Source organism: Capsicum annuum, chromosome 6 (assembly GCF_002878395.1).
Source record: "Capsicum annuum cultivar UCD-10X-F1 chromosome 6, UCD10Xv1.1, whole genome shotgun sequence".
NCBI lineage: Eukaryota > Viridiplantae > Streptophyta > Magnoliopsida > Solanales > Solanaceae > Capsicum > Capsicum annuum.
This window is the reverse complement of record NC_061116.1, coordinates 5,441,871-5,458,949: the sequence shown is the minus strand read 5'-3', so window position 1 is coordinate 5,458,949 and position 17,079 is coordinate 5,441,871. Positions and strand designations below refer to the sequence as shown.

The following is a 17,079-nucleotide window of genomic DNA, read 5'->3' as shown; positions in this document are numbered from 1 at the left end:
CTTTTTCGGAGGTAGTGGTATGGACATCTTACCCCCAGACCCCACTATGTGGGAATATACTGGGTTTGTTGTTGTTGTATTACTAAAAGTACAAGCAAAAGTTGATCAACTTTTAAATGGTGTCGAAAGTCAATTGATTTTTTTCAACAGTATTTATCGTGTTTTTTAGTAGTCGCAATAATTTTAAAATTCATTTGTTAGTGGAGCAAATGTGTTTCATTTTAGAAAAGTTATGGGACCAAAGATGCTTAAGGTTAAGGTTATATTTTAAGTAATGAATAATTTTGATTAAAAACTTATAGTGAAATAAAAACTAATGTTAAAAATTAAATCGAATAGGGGCAAGTATGACGTTAAACTATTAAAAATAGAATAAAAATATCCACAATTCGATTTTTAATCCAAAATACTAGTGAACTATTATAAATTAGATACTCGATTATACTCCTGGTTTGTTAACGAATAATTTTTTAAGGAAATTAGAAAAATAAATGATTTTATCCCTTATTTCATGTAGAGAAAAGCGTCAATTTATTTTTGATGTAATTGATATAGAATAATTTTATCCTTCATTTTAGAAATTATCTAGTTCGCAACCCTCTCGTCATCTAAATTTGTTATTATTAGCTAAAGAAAATTATTTTTCCTATTAATATTTTTTTTAAATGTCATCTATTACGTCTTCAAGATTTCAAACCACTTATAATATATAGCGCTAATTTTGAAATACCATACTTATTGTAGGGTAATTACTGAATACCACATTTATAAGAATCAATTACAATCGTGAACAAAACAATGCAATCTGAAAGGACAATTATTAAGTTCACTAATAATTATCCTTTTTCCCATATGAATTTTGAGTACAAAAGGTCAAAACCGATTGAATTTTGAGACATTTATTTTCTTACAAAAATCATAGTAAAAGTTAATAAAAAATATATTATTGTAAATTAAACATACCTAACCCTAATTTGAATTGAAAAAAGGTGATCAAATTGATGGTGAAATAAATAAAAACATAGTTGAATATATTAAAGGCTTAGAGCTAATGAAGAATGTAACAATCGTATTCTAATGAAACTATTTTCCCCGTCTCAAAATAGTTGGCATGTACAGATTTTACATAATTATTAATGAGATAATGTGTGCAAATAGAAATCCCTACTTAATACGACCACTTAACGTATCATAACTGCTTAAAATCACAATCCTTTCTACATAATTACATAGATCCTTGATTTTATCTAAAAGCATGGATACATCAGTGAAGAATGTGATGTATCCGTGTAAAATTAAGTGATGTGTCCAAAAAACGTGGTAAATATATTTTTTTATGTACTCAACATAAAATAATTTTATCCTTAATTTTAAAAGTGTCTAATTCGTAACCTTGTCGTCCAGATCCCGCCCTGGGCCCATCCACCGAACTGTGGGCTGCCACTCATCGAAAACAGCTAAAAATGGTTCGTTCGCACCGTTTCACCAATTTGACTACCCAAATAGTCCAGACGGCCTTGCCGGACCACCTACATCCGCTCCACTGACCGTCGGAGAGTCACCAATTGATTTTTGTTCAGATCCTGCGCCGGACCCCAAGACCAATCACCAAACCATGGGCTAACACCCACCGAAAACGGTCAAAAATAATTTGTTTGCGTCGTTTCATCCGTTTGACCACCTAAATGGACTAGGTGGCCTTGCCGGACCACCCACATCCGTTCCACAGGCTGTCGAAGAACCACCGATCATTTTTTTCCCAGATATAGTGGTGGGTCCCAGACAATTTGACCTATTTTTTAAAATAAAAAATGTCACCTATTAATGAAAGATAGACAATTGATTACTTTACATAGAAAAATTATATTATGTATATAAAGAAGTATGATATTGAAAAGACTTGATACTCTGCAAGCTAGCTCATCTACTCATGAAAATTACCCCAAGTGGACCGGAGGTATGCACATAAATTACGCCACGTCTAAAATATCCTATCTTTTTCGAATTTGTTTATCTAAACTATTAAGTATGGTAGTTCCTAACACTAACTATTATCAAAATATTTATCGAAACACACCTCAACTATCATTTGCTACTCTTTTTTTTTTTTTGACTTGATGATAGAAAAGTGAACAATTCATAGTGTTGCGATAAATATTTGGTGATAATTTAGCTAGGAAACTGGTAAACTTGATAGTCATGACAACACCAGAACAGGTTCATCTCCATTCTTACACCTTCTTTTGCTATTTACAAACAAAAAATATACGCGGGTTGTTTCGATTCTAGCCAATATTAAAAAATGTCTCAAATGAACTATTTGTGAATGTTATGTAACAATGAGTATGTGGTACTATGATAGCATTTGGTGATAATTTAGCTAGAAAACTGACACACTTGATAGTCATGACAGCACCAGAACATATTCTTCTCCATTCTTACACATTCTTTTGTTGCTTACAAACCCAAAATATACGCGTGTTGTTTCAATTCTTGTCAATGTTAAAAAATATCTAAAATAGGCATACTACATAACATGTTTTTTAACTTGACCTCAGATCACATTTATGACCTCCAATATTGGGTGTACATAAATAGACACTTAAACGTGTATAAAATTAAACAAGTAGACACACACATCCTATATGAAATAATTCACGTACAACAATCATGTTTATTTATCTAAGTTAGAGGTTTCTTTTATACTCATTGCTCATGACTTGTGCAACTCAAGCTACTTTTGATATACCTAATAATCGAGTAGTCTTAGACTTTTGACTTCGCTTGCCTCATGCGCAAACCTTAGCTTTATGGTCAAAAGTGTTGCTCGTGGATCAAAACTTAAGGTCAAATCTTTGATGATTCCATCATCTATGACTGAGTTGCGAAAACTTCTGGATAAGTATCCTACATCGAATTCTTTTTGATTAAAGAATCTTTTTCTAGTTGCTCTGAAATTATTAGGATTGAGATTCTCTAGAAGAAATACGGGGTTCTGCTTCTAGCGGCAACATGTTTGGTTTCGCTTATGGGGTCAAATCAATACGTTATAAGAAGAAAGATTGAAATATCAATCATATCAAAATCATCGATCTCATACCAAATTTCATTAATTGAATCACTTTTTTAAGAAATACGAAACATCTAAGTCATGCAAGTAAAAAGATCATGTTGTGCTTGCAATTTTGTCCATAGGGTAACGAGAGTCAAAAAGAGCAACACCACCCAATCACACTTTACATATCTTCTTAAAAATTATGTTGTCCGGACTTTTCAATAATGTCGAAGGGTGCATGTTGGATCCTCTAAAAGAAATGTATTTTTTAAAGGATCCGTCGTTAGTATAACAACATTTTTAAAGAGTTCGAGCAATATATATATATATATATATATGTAAAGTATATACAAATATGAGAATCGTTACCACCGATCAACATATTCTAACTAACCTCAATAATTTGGTGTCCTAATTTTACCCCTCCTCCTTTTGTGTGTATCTTCTCCTCCACACAAATGTTATCAAGTTAGTATAGTGATGCACAAAAACAAAAACAAATTCACACCTAGAGGAAAGATGGTAAGAATCTAAACTAATACCCGTTTAGGTGAATGTAAATTTTTCCATGTCTATTTTATAATTTTTACTAAGGCATAATACATTAATGTGCCAGTTAACTTGGCTTCAATTTATATTTATATCCTCCAACTTTGGGTGTGCACAAGTAGGAACTTAAACTTATATAAAGTTAAACAAGCAGACACATATGTCTTATGTGACATAATACATTTAGGACATCATGTACTTAGGACAAGAATTAGTCATATAAGACGCCACATAAGACACATGTGTTTATTTGTTCAACTTTATACAAGTTTAACTGTCTAGTTATACATGTCAAAAGTTGAAGGTCATAGAATTGAGCTGAAGCCAAGTTAAAGAACATATTTATATATTATGCCTTTTACTAATTAAGCAACACTCTCTACTGTTATTTATTTTGTACTCTCACAATTTACTTGTCATTTTTCACTTCACAAGACTCAATTTGACTAATCTTCAAAACTAAATTGAATTTAAAACTTACATTATCAATATAAAAAAAGGACCGTCCGGTGCACTAAAACTCCCGGTGTGCATAGGGTTGGAGAAGGGCCCTAACATAAGAATGTATTGTACACAATCTTAGCTTGCATTTTTGCTGGAGGCTATTTTCAAGGCTTAAATCCGTGACCTCCTGATCATATCGAAACTAACATTATCAGTATGTATAACTTAAATAACAAAGTGTACAAGTCCATGTTTGACTAGTTCAAACATATTATAGGCCCACCCTCTTTTCTATAAGTCTTCTCCTCCACACAAATTTTATAAAAATTAACACTTTGCTGCAAATTATACTCTTACAATCAATGCTGCATTTGTTCACTACTCCAAACATATTTTTTTCTGCCTAACCCTTCTCTCTCTACACAAATCTTATCAATTTAATATAGTCATTCACAAAAACAAAGAGCGGCCATTTAAGATTTTTCATCAACTAAAAAGGTTAGTCTCTAATAATAACTGAAAACATAATGTTTAATTACGGTACTGACATCTGTAATTTCACTCATTCGAGTCGACGGAAAATAATTGACTTATTTATATGTGCAAAAACATATGTTTTCTGCTATGAAATTAATTTTATACTGCTTTCTTTTTTACATCAATTCCGGAGAATTTGTCAAGAAAATGATAAAAATGATCCCTTACGTTTGGGGTAGGCTTGAAATTATCTGAACATGTTAGGTATGATGTATATGACTGTAGAACAACATCATCTATATGCACAAGCTAAGAATCTCCACAAGTCTAAGTCAACTTATAATATGAATATTAGGTAGACGTACATGTTTTCACAATTGATTAAGAAGACTAAGATTATAATGGTTATTAAAAAGACTTGAAAAGTCAATGAATTGGGATTAGATGTTGATCTCTATTTGATTCTTCTTTCTGTTTCTAGCCTTCCAAGTTCATTTTCCAATTACTTCAGATACTCTCACAGAAAAATCTTTCTGAATTCCATAGCTTACTTTCTTCACCGTTGATCAAAAATACTATTTCTGAAAAATATTATTGACTATTTAAGCATGTAGAAACTTAATTAAACGTCAAACTCCGAGTAAGGAGCAGTTCCCCATAAAAAAGGAAACATATTTGGTGTGATAGGTTCTGTCTTTCTTGAATATATGGGACTTGCATTTTCCTTAATCTTACAAATTTCTTTTCTGAAAATTTAATGTGAAAACATTTTATGTGTGATTAACACTAACAATTCTGGTGTTAGAGACTAATTGCTCTAGAATTACTATTCGGAAAAAATAGTTTCTCTATATGTATTTGATGTTTTGACCTTGATCAACTTTGTGATTAACTTTGTTCCTTTTTTATGTAGGTACTCTTTTGTGCCAGAGAACTTGATCACAATCATGGAAAGAGTAAAAGAAAATGAACTAGTGAGAAAGGAAGAGGAAGCAAACAACTCATCGGTATGTCATGATCAATATATAGCTTCAGTTCAACATTCTATTTTGAAGAAATCCCTCTTCTGTAGCTATGTTAAGTTCTGTGGCTTTGAAAATTTGATAGGAATGTAACATTTGGTCTTTTTGCAGGCGTCGTTTTCTGCTCTTCGTGAGGACGTTGTCAATGTTCTGGATTTCATGGAGAGGTTAAAGAACGAAGAGGATCGAAAAGCTGTTGATGTGGATCTTATTGAAAAGCTGAAATTATTGCTGACATTTATTTGTACGTATGTCCAGCTTTCTTATTCCGATTTGGATCAGTTTGAAGATATAATGACTGACAAAAGACAAGAGGTTGAGAATCTGCTTCAGACAATTTTGGATGATGTGGACAACACTGTCAGGTGTAAATATAACATGCATCATGTCCTTCCTAGCCTTGCTGATAATATGGATGACTGTATCAGCTCACATCATCGTTCTAAATCAGATGGCACCATGACGGAGGAGCGATTGAACTTCCTTCTCTTGAATCTCCATCATCTATCCAAGTATCATGCTGAAAAGATTTTTCCGTTAGTGACTGAATATGGGATTCTTCAGAACGTTTGTGCCAACATAGGAGATTTCCATGGGTTGATAGTGAATGGTTGCATTAAGCATGAGATTATTGAGAATGTCTTACCTCTGTTTCAACTGATGGCCGAGAGTGTAGGACACTTCCTTTGGGAGGATCAGACTGATGGAGACTCTCAACTCTCCGAGCTAGATGAGGATGATCAGACTGATGGAGACTCTGAACTCTCTGAACTATCTGAGGATGATCAGATTGATGGAGATTTTCGACTCTTCAAGCTAGCACATCTACTCATGAAGATTATTCCAATTGAACTGGAGGTGATGCACATATGTTATACAAATTTGAAAGCTTCACCATTAGTAGAAGTTGGACGCTTTATTAAGCAACTCCTTGAAACCTCTCCGGATGTTCTGAGAGAATATCTGATTCATCTACAAGAGCACATGGTAACTGTTATTACCGCAAGCACTTCAGGGGCTCGAAACGTTCATGTCATTATAGAGTTCCTATTGATTATAGTTACTGATGTGCCCAAGGACTTTATTCATCATGACAAATTGTTTGATCTTTTGGCACGTGTTGGAGCACTTGTCAGGGAGGTATCAACTCTTGTTCACGACTTAATAGAGAAATCAAGGAATGAAGAGAGAATCGACCAAACAATTTGTGCAACTCAAGATTTGCTGGAAAATATTGAACTCTTCAAGGAAGATCTCAAAAATGATTATCTGAAAGCCCCGGACTCATATCAATGTTGCTTCCCCATGAATGATGGACCGCTGTTCATGCATCTTCTACTCATCCACTTAAATGGTCTGCTAGATTCCAATTCTTATTCAATTGCTTTGATAAAGGATGACATTAGAATGGTGAAAAAAGCCTTTGAATTGATAAGATCGTTCTTCGTGAATTTTGAGCAAGGATTGTATAAAGATCTCTGGGCACATATTTTAGATGTGGCTTATGAGGCTAAAGATGTCATCGATTCAATTATTGTTCGAGATAATGGTCTCTTACATCTTATTTTCTCACTTCCCATTACGATAAAAAAGATCAAGCTTATCCAAGAAGAAGTCTCCAATATATCTGAGAAGATTCCCAAGAACAGGAGCCTCACTGTAGTAAACTCTACTAAGAAGATTGTTAAAAGCAAGTCACTGACAGTTGGTAAAATAATTGTAGGTTTTGAGGAGGAGACAAACTGGTTAATTAGTAATCTCACCAGTGGACTAAAAGATCTAGATGTCATCTCAATCACTGGTATGCCGGGTTCGGGCAAAACTACTTTGGCATACAAAGTATACAATGATGAGTCCGTTTCTAGACGTTTCGACATTCGTGCATGGTGCACAGTTGGCCAAGAATACGACAAAATAAATTTGTTGGAGAAAGTTTATAATCAAGTTACCGGCCCTGATTCAAAATTGAGTGAGAATATTGATGTTGCTGATGAGCTAAGGAGACATCTGCTTGGAAAGAGGTATCTTATTGTCTTAGATGACTTGTGGGATACTGATGCATGGGATAAGTTAACAAGACCTTTTCCTCTAGTTGAGAATGGAAGCAGAATAATTTTGACATCTCGAGATATGGAAGTGGGTTTGTATGGAAAGCGCAACACTGATCCTCTTAACCTTCGTTTGCTAAGGCCAGAAGAAAGTTGGGAGTTATTAGAGAAAAGGGCATTTGGAAACAAGAGTTGCCCTGATGAACTATTGGATGTTGGAAAAGAAATCGCCCAAAATTGTAAGGGACTTCCTTTGGTTGTTGATCTGATTGCTGGAGTCATTGCAGGTAGGGAAAAGACAAAGTCTGTATGGCTTGAAATTCGAAATAATTTGAATTCCTTTATTTTGAATAGTGAAGTTTATGTGATGAAAGTTATGAAATTAAGTTATGACCATTTACCTCTTCAACTAAAGCCATGCTTTCTCTACCTTGCGAGGTATCCGAAGGACAATGCAGTGGATAGAGATTGGTTGAAAATGTTTTGGTGTGCTGAAGGGCTTGTTGAACAGACAGAGCTGAAGAGTTTGGAAGAAGTGATGGAAATTTATTTGGATAATTTAATTTCCAGTAGCTTGGTAATTGCTTTCAATGAGATAGGTAATTACCCGACTTGCCAACTACATGATCTTGTGCATGACTTTTGTTTGATAAAAGCAAAAGAGGAAAGGTTGTTTGAGAAGGTAAGTTCAAGTGATCTATCTTCTTCTTCAGATTTGATGCCGCATATAGTGACCATTTATTATGATAAGGAGCACTTTGAATATAACAATTTCGTCCTGCTCGATTCAAAAATGAAAAGGCAGTATGGTAAACACCTCTATTCTTTGGTGATAACTGGAGACGAGATGGAAGATCGTCTTTCTGATGCATGTCACCTAAGAGACTTGAGGCTTCTTAGAGTGTTGTACCTGAAGCCATCTTTTATGATGGTGAAAGAGTCTTTGCTGAATGAAATAGGCATGTTGAATCATTTGAGGTTCTTAAGCATTGGGACAGAAGTTAAAGCTCTGCCTTTATCTTTCTCAAACCTTTGGAATCTAGAAACCCTATGGGTTAAAAACAAAGGATCAACCTTGGTACTATTACCTAGTATTTGGGATCTTGTAAAGTTGCGAGTGCTGTCCATTGATGATTGTTCTTTCTTTGACTTGGATACTGTTGAATCAATACTGATAACTGAGGACTCACAGTTAGAGAACTTGAGAGAATTAGGGAAACTCGTGCTTTCCTATTCAAAAGAAACAGAGGATATTTTCAAAAGGTTCCCCAATCTTCAAGAGCTTTCATTTGTTCTCAAGGAATCATGGGATTACTCAACAGAGCGATATTGGTCCCCGAAATTTGATTTCCTAACTGAACTAGAACACCTCACAGTAGATTTTAAAAGTTCAAATTCCAATGACAGTGGGGCCTCTGTAGCGACAAATCGGTCGTGGGATTTTCACTTCCCTTCCAATTTGAAAACATTGTTGTTGTATGACTTTCCTCTGGCATCCGATTCACTATCAACAATAGCGAAACTGCCCAATCTTGAAGAGTTGTTCCTTAGGAGAACAATCATCCATGGGGAGGAATGGAACATGAGGGAGGAAGACACCTTTGAGAATCTCAAATATTTGAACTTGACTGAAGTGACTCTTGCTAAGTGGGAAGTTGGAGAGGAATCCTTTCCTGTGATTGAGAAATTAGTACTGCGGAAATGTCATATGCTTAAGGAGATTCCACCTAGTTTCGGTGATATTTGTTCGTTGAAAATCATCAAACTTGTAGAGAGCCCTCATGTTGAAGATTCTGCTAAGAAGATTAAACAATATGTTGAAGATATGGGAGGGGACGAGCTTCAGGTCCTGGGCTGGCATAATATCCCGTTATTCAAGTAGCTGTTAAGCACCACCAGAACAGGTTCTTCTCTGTTCTTTTGCACTGTGATTGATGAAAGCTTAAGGTAATTAGGAAAATCAGCAGGGCATGTGTGTGTAAATTAATGTAGTGGGATAACGTTTTGTAAACACCATTGTGGGATGACATTGATCAATATTTATATGACTTTTTATGTTTCTTTCTTCATTTTCTTGTATTCTTACTTGTTCCACCTGATAAAGTTTTTCGCACATTTTATACACCAGATCCTGAGAACATTGAAAAGAAGGGAAGGATGAGTTACTTTGGAACAATCATGGAAAGAGGAAAAGAGAATGAAGGAGACCGAGTGAAGGAGGAAACAAACAACTCATCGGTCATTTCCAAATCTGTCAGATAACTGAATGGAAAATGCCAGCCAACACAGCAAGAGCAAATCCAGTAGTAATCATGAAAACGGAGGCGGAACCAATCAAGATACAGGAAACCAATCAAGTAGGGGAAAACGGAAGTGCGACGTATAGAGTAAAAATGGAGGTATCACTTACTATGCTATTGCTTAGTAACTTTCATCAATAAATCATCATCTTAATCTTTTGTTTCTATCTCCTATTTCCTTTGCTAAATTTACCTGCAGTATCATAATGTGGACGAGTCTTGATGTTGACTATATAGATAGCGAGAGAAATGTTCTACATGGTCAATTCTTTAGTGCTTCTGAAGTACAAATTTAACAATGTGGATTTACTTTGCAACTTAACAAAGGAAAAAGCTATTTTTGTTGCTGTTGCAGTTAGCTCTACAGGAGGAAATAATTAGCTGCTTCTCTTTCTCTGATAGCTGCGAAGCAACAGACAGGAATCTCATTAAAAATCTAATGCAGGAAGGTTCGGACAGGGCTGAAGAACCTGTTGCTCAGAATTATTCAACTGTGGCTAGATCAGCGAGGATATATCAGTCTGGCATCTTCCGAAATAATCCTAGAGGAATCCACTATTTGTTTTACGTTGAGCAATAGTAATTTCCAATACCATTTTGTGTAGTGGCTGCTCCACTAGACCTTTCGGTGAGGCAAGCAGCCAAGAAGAGTGCAACTTCCACAATGACCACGTGCAACTCAAGGTGGGCTTGATATTTATTTGCTTGCAGCAACAAGATTTAAAAGGGTCGTTTCTTATTTTAAATAATATCACATGAACCTACTCCATCTTCTTTCTTGCTTTTATTTTGTTCCAGTTATTAATTCGCATCATTATTTCTAACTATCACCATAGAGTGTGACACAAAATTTTATGCACATTTTATGCCTCGCAAGCTGATGGGCCACTGCTATGCCTTGCACTGCGAGCTTGCTGCCACCGAACGCCGGCGACTTCAACTGTAAGTCTCTCTTTGATACATACATGGAGTTGCCGACTCTCTGCTATTGGGAAGGTAAGAAGTGAAACAGAAGGTCGGCAACCTCTCTACTATATGAAAGTTACCCTATATCTCAAGTTTTCTCTAGTTTTTGTAAATCTTTCTAGTACTGAAGTTGTGATTTTAGTTATTGTGGACGTTTTATCGCAGGATGCGTTGGGGTAGGCGACGGGACCTGATGAGATACCTGTGGATTTTTGGAAGTTCTTTAGTAAGGCTGGCTTAAGGTGGTTGACTGTATTATTTAACGGCATTTTCAAGTCGGCGAAAATGCCCGAGGCTTGTTGATGGAGTACTATGATCCCTCTTTATAAGAATAAGAGTGACATTCAGAGTTGCAATAACTATAGAGGTATTAAGTTATTGAGCCACACTATGAAGATTTGGGAGAGTGGTCGAGTTGAGGTTGAGGAGGATAGTGTCTATCTCGGAAAGTTAGTTTGGATTTATGCTCGGGCGCTCGACGACGGAGGCAATTCACCTGGTGCGGAGACTGGTGGAACAGTATAGGGAAAGGAAGAGAGATCTGCATATGGTGTTTATCGACTTGGAGAAGACTTACGACAAAGTCCCTAGGGAGGTGCTTTGAAGATGCTTGAAGGTGAGTGGAGTACCGATGGCGTATATTAGAGCAATCAAGGACATGTATAATGGAGCTAAGACTCAGATGAGGACGGCGAGAGGAGACTCAGAGCATTTCCCTGTCTTGACGGGGTTGCACCAGGTTCCACTCTTAGCGCCTTTTTGTTTGCTTTGGTGATGGATGTGTTGACGCGGCGTATTCAAGGAGAGGTGCCTTGGTGTATGCTTTTTGCAGATGATGTAGTTTTGATTGATGAGACGCGTGGTGGGGGGAGGTGAATGATAAATTAGAGGTGTGAAGACAGACCCTTGAATCTAAAGGGTTCAGGTTGAGCAAGAGCAAGACAGAATATTTGGAATGCAAGTTTAATGATGTGAGGTAGGAAGACGAGGTGGTAGTGAGGTTGGATTCCCAGACGGTGTGTAAGAGGGATAGTTTCAAGTATCTGGGGTCCATGATTCGGGGAATGGTGAGATTGACGAGGATGTCTCCCACCGTATTGGGGCGGGATGAATGAAGTGGAAGCTCGCCTCGGGGGTGTTGTGTGATAGGAAGGTGCCGCCCAAGCTTAAAGGCAAATTCTACAGGATGACAGTCCGTCCGGCCATGTTGTATGGAGCGGAATGTTGGCCAGTCAAGAACTCTCACATTCAAAAATTGAAGGTGGCGGAAATGCGGATGTTGCGTTGGATTTGTGGGCTTAATAGGGGTGATAGAGTTCGAAATGAGACTATTCAGGAAAAGCTTGGAGTGGCTTCGGTGGAGGACAAGATGCGGGAAGTTCGATTGAGATGGTTCGGGCATGTGATGAGGAGGGGCACGAATGCCCCGATTCGTAGGTGTGAGAAGCTTGCTTTGGATGGTTTCAGGCGGGGTAGGGATAGGCCGAAGAAATATTGGAGAGAGGTGATCAGGCGGGACATGGAGCAGTTACAGCTCACTGAGGACATGACCCTAGATAGTAAGATCTAGAGGACGCGGATTAGGATAGAAGGCTAGTGCCAGTTTGAGTCGTTGGGGTAGGACATTACTTGGTAAATGTATTATTCTTGCTAGGACACTTTGTTGCATGAGTTATTACAAATGTGTTTACTATTCCTCGTGGGTGGCGTATTTATGTCTTGATATCTTGTTCCATGCTTTATTAAGTATTTGTTTATTATTCCTTGTTTTGAGCCAGGGGTCTATCGAAAACAACCTTTCTACTTCTCCTGAAGTAGTGGTATGGACTGCGTACGTCTTACCCCCCAGACCCCACTATGTGGGAATAGACTGGGTTTGTTGTTGTTGTTTCAAGTACTGAAGTCATTGGGAAATTCGAATGCAATAGTAAGTGGGATCTCTGCCTGCAAGGACTTATAATTGTCATGCAGGCTGGTGGAATCAACCATCGATAAGCATTTGGTGTTTAATTATCAAAATGTTTAAATAGGTGTTGCTGTACAACATTTGGCCTATTAATACCTTGATTGATGGGAATTGAAAGAGTCTAGAGTAATGAGGTGCTAAGCATATCACCTTTCTGAAGGTTTATTCTTTTCCAATTTTGGATACTCTCATTTTCATCACTAACATCTTCTAACCGTGGTTTCTTTTCTGCAGGTGGCACCTTTAAGTCCATTGACAAACTCGAAAAAATAACTAATGAGGTGAAGCTTGAACAGTCACCAGGTGCAACTTCACCTGTAATGCAGACAACTTCAAATCCTCCAGCATCTATATCTACCATGGTGGCTGCCAGTGCTGAGCAGCTAGTTGACGCACACGTGATGAAAGAAAAAGAAGTGCAGGTGGATGAATTCGCCTGAAAATGCTGCTGTAGTTAAGGTTGCATCTAGCGATACTTGTGTAAATAATCTAGCTGCTACTCTTCTTTTACCGTTATCACCTAGAATCTATTGCTCATAATTATTCAAATGTGGCTAGAGCAGCACAGATACATAAAGGCAACACCAGACTTTAAAGTTTATGGATTCTCAACTTTCCACTGAATTCATATTTCATCTTAATTATGGGGTTTGCAGTAAAATATTTATAGAGTGAATTTTCTGATAAAACCATAGGGTCTAAGCAGAAGCTATCGGGCTCACCCGAACTTGCAGCTGATGCTCTAGCCCAGCCCCTGCACATATATCACATGGTCAGTTTTTGTTTGTGAACTCTGTCACGACAATGCAGATCTTAATTACAGGAAACTAGTCAAGAAGAGGAAAATGGAGGTGTCACATACTATGTATTACTTACTAACTTTGATCAATAACAATCGTCTCAAAATTTTGTTTATATCTCATATTTCCTTGGCTAAATTTATCTTCAGTTTCATAATGTGAACAAATCATGTAAAGAGTCTTAATCTCCAAAGTACAAACGAATATAGCTGCACAGTCTGCTACTCTTGGAAAAGCTACTAAAAGTCTAATAACTGTCATCAATAGACAAGAAGCTCATTAAAAATTAAATGCAGGGCGGTTCGGACAGGGATGAAGAATCTGTTGTTCGAAATTGTTCAAGTGTGGCTAGAGCCGCGTGGATATCATCCGAACATCTGCCTAAATCATCCAAGAGGAGCCCACTATCCGTTTTACATCAAGCAATACTGGTGGAGTAACTCCCGATATAATAGTAAAAGCAGGATGTGTGGGTGTATGCGTCTTAAGAGATTTGATATTTCTCCAAGAGACCTTACTGTGAGGCAAGTTTCCAAGAAGAGTACAACTTCCACAAGATCCATTAGTGTCAAAGTCAAGGTTGGGTTGATATTTAACTTCTCTGCAAGTTCAAATAGGTGCTGCTATGCAGCATTTGGCTTCATGTGCCTATTAATACATCAATGCTGGATATGAATTGGAGCAAGAAAAATGTACTAAGAATATCAACTTTAAGCATCCTAGTAATTCCTTCTCATTTTAATATCTTCTAACCGTGGCTTCTTTTCGGCAGGCAGCCTTTGAGTCCATAGATGAGCTTTGTTAGACAAACGTTAAAAAATAACTTAACGAGGTGAAGTTTGAGCGTCACCCGATTATGGTTCCAACTCTAAGGTGGCAAGCACATCTCTATGTAGAGTGTAGTGGAAGCCTGATGCATATGGTTAGTGTTTTGAGAAATTCTATCTGGCCTTTATTGTGTTGTTTCCAAGTTTGTTATCTATGGTGTTTTGCAAGTGTTGCCTCTGGTTTGTCAATAAGTATCATGCTCAGTTATTTTGATCAATAAATTATCATCTTAAACTTTTGTTCATAATGCGGACTAATCATATTGGTGTCTTTATGTTGAAAACATCTATAGAATCAATGCAAGAGTAATTTTTGTAATGCAGAAAACTCAAATCCTCCTGCCTCTATATCTACCGAGTGGTGTGGTGCATGTTGAGCAACAAGTTGATGCACAAGAAGTCGAGCTCAATTTGATAAATTCACCAATATCGCTGCGCAGGCTGCTATTCCTGTGCCAACTGTTATTGTACCGTGAAGTTGATGCACTAGCCCCGGCCCCGAGGGATATATCGCTCGGGCATGTTCCTAAATCATCTAAGAGGAATAGGAAGGTTACAACTTCCACAAAATCCAGCAGGCTGTGATAATGATCATGTATATTTAACTAATGTGCAAAGGCAAAAGAGCAAGATCATCAAGTTACTTTGAAGCCAACATGATTTGTTAAAAATATGTTGTAGACCCTATGATTATTGTAATATATTTGATTTTCTCTTATGTCAGTAAAACTTTTTGATGATTGTAGCATATGTAATTTTATTCTAGTTGGTGTTTTTATAAGATTGTTAGTGAATGGTTTGTCCCCTCACCAGGATTAATAAAAGTAACTAGTTGGTTGACAATTGTTTGGATTAAAACAAAATTAGACTTTTTGATTTGTTTTTTAAAGGGAAAAGGGGGCAAATAGAGCCTTCAATTTTATAATTTAGAGCAGACATATTCCTGGTTTAAACAATGGTGCATATATACCTTTATCGGTTAATAAATAGTGCATATACCATTTGTTTTTTTTGTTAACAGACCTATATCTACCGAATCAAAAAAGAAATTCAAAACTGGTTTTAAAATTATTTTAAAAAAACACCAAAAACAAGATTTGAGTTTTTGAAATATAGACAAGAGGGAGTTGTTCGGATGATAAGTACGATTACTTTAAACCCAAAGATTGTAAGTTCAAGACACCAAAGAAGCAAAAAGAGTGGGAGCCTCAAGGAATAAAAAAGAGTTTTTGAAATATATGAATTGACGTCCTATCAATCAATTCACAACCAACCCGTAAAAAAAAACAGAATTGGAGGTAGGTATTACCCCACCACCACCAACCCATTTTGGTTATAATATAAAAATGGGATAGATTCCTCTAGTTCAGAAATGTGATTTAATATGTTGTAACTGGAGTCTAGTTGTTTGATTCTTGCATTTCAAACACTTGTTTAGCCAATTACTTTCACAATTGATCGATCGTTATCTCCATCATTCCTAACAATTGCTACAACAACATACCTTACCCTACAAGGTAGAGGGGTCATTTACGATAGACCCTCGGAAATTCACTATATTTGAGGGAGTATAAAAGTCTTAAGAGTACAATGACTTCTTATATATGTCATAATTGTTACTTCTAATAAATACATTTTACTTATTTTATACGAATACATTTTCCTTTGTACTGGCTTTGTCTTAGAATAGTTGTCACTTATGTTTTTTGCGACACGGAATAAATACATAAATCATATCCTTTCTTTTGAAGGATTTCTCGTTGTTGTAATCTCACACTCACACAACTATATATGGTCAATTGTGTGAAGCACTCTCTCTGTTCATTTTATTTGTTATTTAAATTGGCAATGTTAAAATATGTTCCATATTACTTTACTTTTATAATAAATGGCTGCCCTACCAACTGTGCTTCTAATTGGCTAACTAAATAACAATAAAGTACTGGCGAAGTAGGTTAGTAAAAGAATAATAGATTATCGGCATTTTAGACTACCAATAATGGCAGAATTAACAGTTGTTTAATGATGTTGGGTATTAAAAATAATTCAAAGGAACGTCATTGAGTTGAATTTATAATAATCTTGGAATTGTAAAACATTCCTTCTCCATGTGTTCTAGTCTTGATGGACATTATTACACCGCATCTAATTACATGATATGTGATGTTGGTGGGAGGTTGCAAGTATTCCGTTTACTTAATTAAAGTGCGGAAAAGTTGACTCAGACACCACCACAGTTTACAGGTCACATATATATTGTCAAGGAAAAACGCTCAAATATGCCACTGAACTATAGAATTGACTTATTTATGCCATCCGTTAAAAGTTGGGATCATTCATGCCATCGCCGTTATAAAATCGGTCCATCCATGCCATTACTTTTTAACCATGATTTTCTAAAAAACTACTTTGCCACGTGGCCTCTTATTAGAGGTCCACGTCATTTTTTAAATTTTTATTTTTTTTTAGTTTTGATCCATTAAAAAGAATTCACTCACACCCAACCTATCACCTTAACCTACTTTAATATTACTTTTAATTTTGACCCTAGATTTAAACATATATATAATCATTTAGTCTTCGAACATGAAATTTACACACTTGAATACTTCACTTAAAATAATA

At 36.3% G+C, this 17,079-nt stretch overlaps 1 protein-coding gene across 23 annotated transcripts; it reads left to right on the top strand.

Annotated features, from left to right (window-relative positions):
- Positions 1 to 3,802: 3,802 nt before the first annotated feature.
- On the top strand, positions 3,803 to 15,297 carry LOC107873597 (putative late blight resistance protein homolog R1A-3). 23 transcript variants are annotated; one of them, XR_007056372.1, is made up of 9 exons: positions 4,369 to 4,546; positions 5,439 to 5,532; positions 5,659 to 8,194; positions 9,724 to 9,994; positions 10,341 to 10,579; positions 12,892 to 12,961; positions 13,062 to 13,286; positions 13,924 to 14,319; positions 14,400 to 14,440. XR_007056372.1 is itself a non-coding variant. In XM_016720501.2 (4 exons), the coding sequence occupies exons 2-3, from the start codon at positions 5,473 to 5,475 to the stop codon at positions 9,475 to 9,477; spliced, it is 3,879 nt and encodes a 1,292-aa protein (XP_016575987.2). In that variant the 5' UTR covers positions 4,371 to 4,546; positions 5,439 to 5,472; the 3' UTR covers positions 9,478 to 9,499; positions 9,724 to 9,867. The 23 variants fall into 23 exon arrangements, 1 of the variants encoding a protein (XP_016575987.2); XR_007056369.1 differs by having other exon boundaries at positions 12,892 to 12,987; XR_007056371.1 differs by lacking the exon at positions 12,892 to 12,961 and adding an exon at positions 10,773 to 10,837.
- The last annotated feature ends 1,782 nt before the right edge of the window (positions 15,298 to 17,079 follow it).

Bases quoted from the DNA above. Each gene is read 5' to 3' on its own strand.
- LOC107873597 (XM_016720501.2), top strand. From the start codon at position 5,473: ATGGAAAGAGTAAAAGAAAATGAACTAGTGAGAAAGGAAGAGGAAGCA. The intron at 5,533-5,658 runs GTATGTCATGAT...GTCTTTTTGCAG, and splicing joins AGGAAGCAAACAACTCATCG to GCGTCGTTTTCTGCTCTTCG.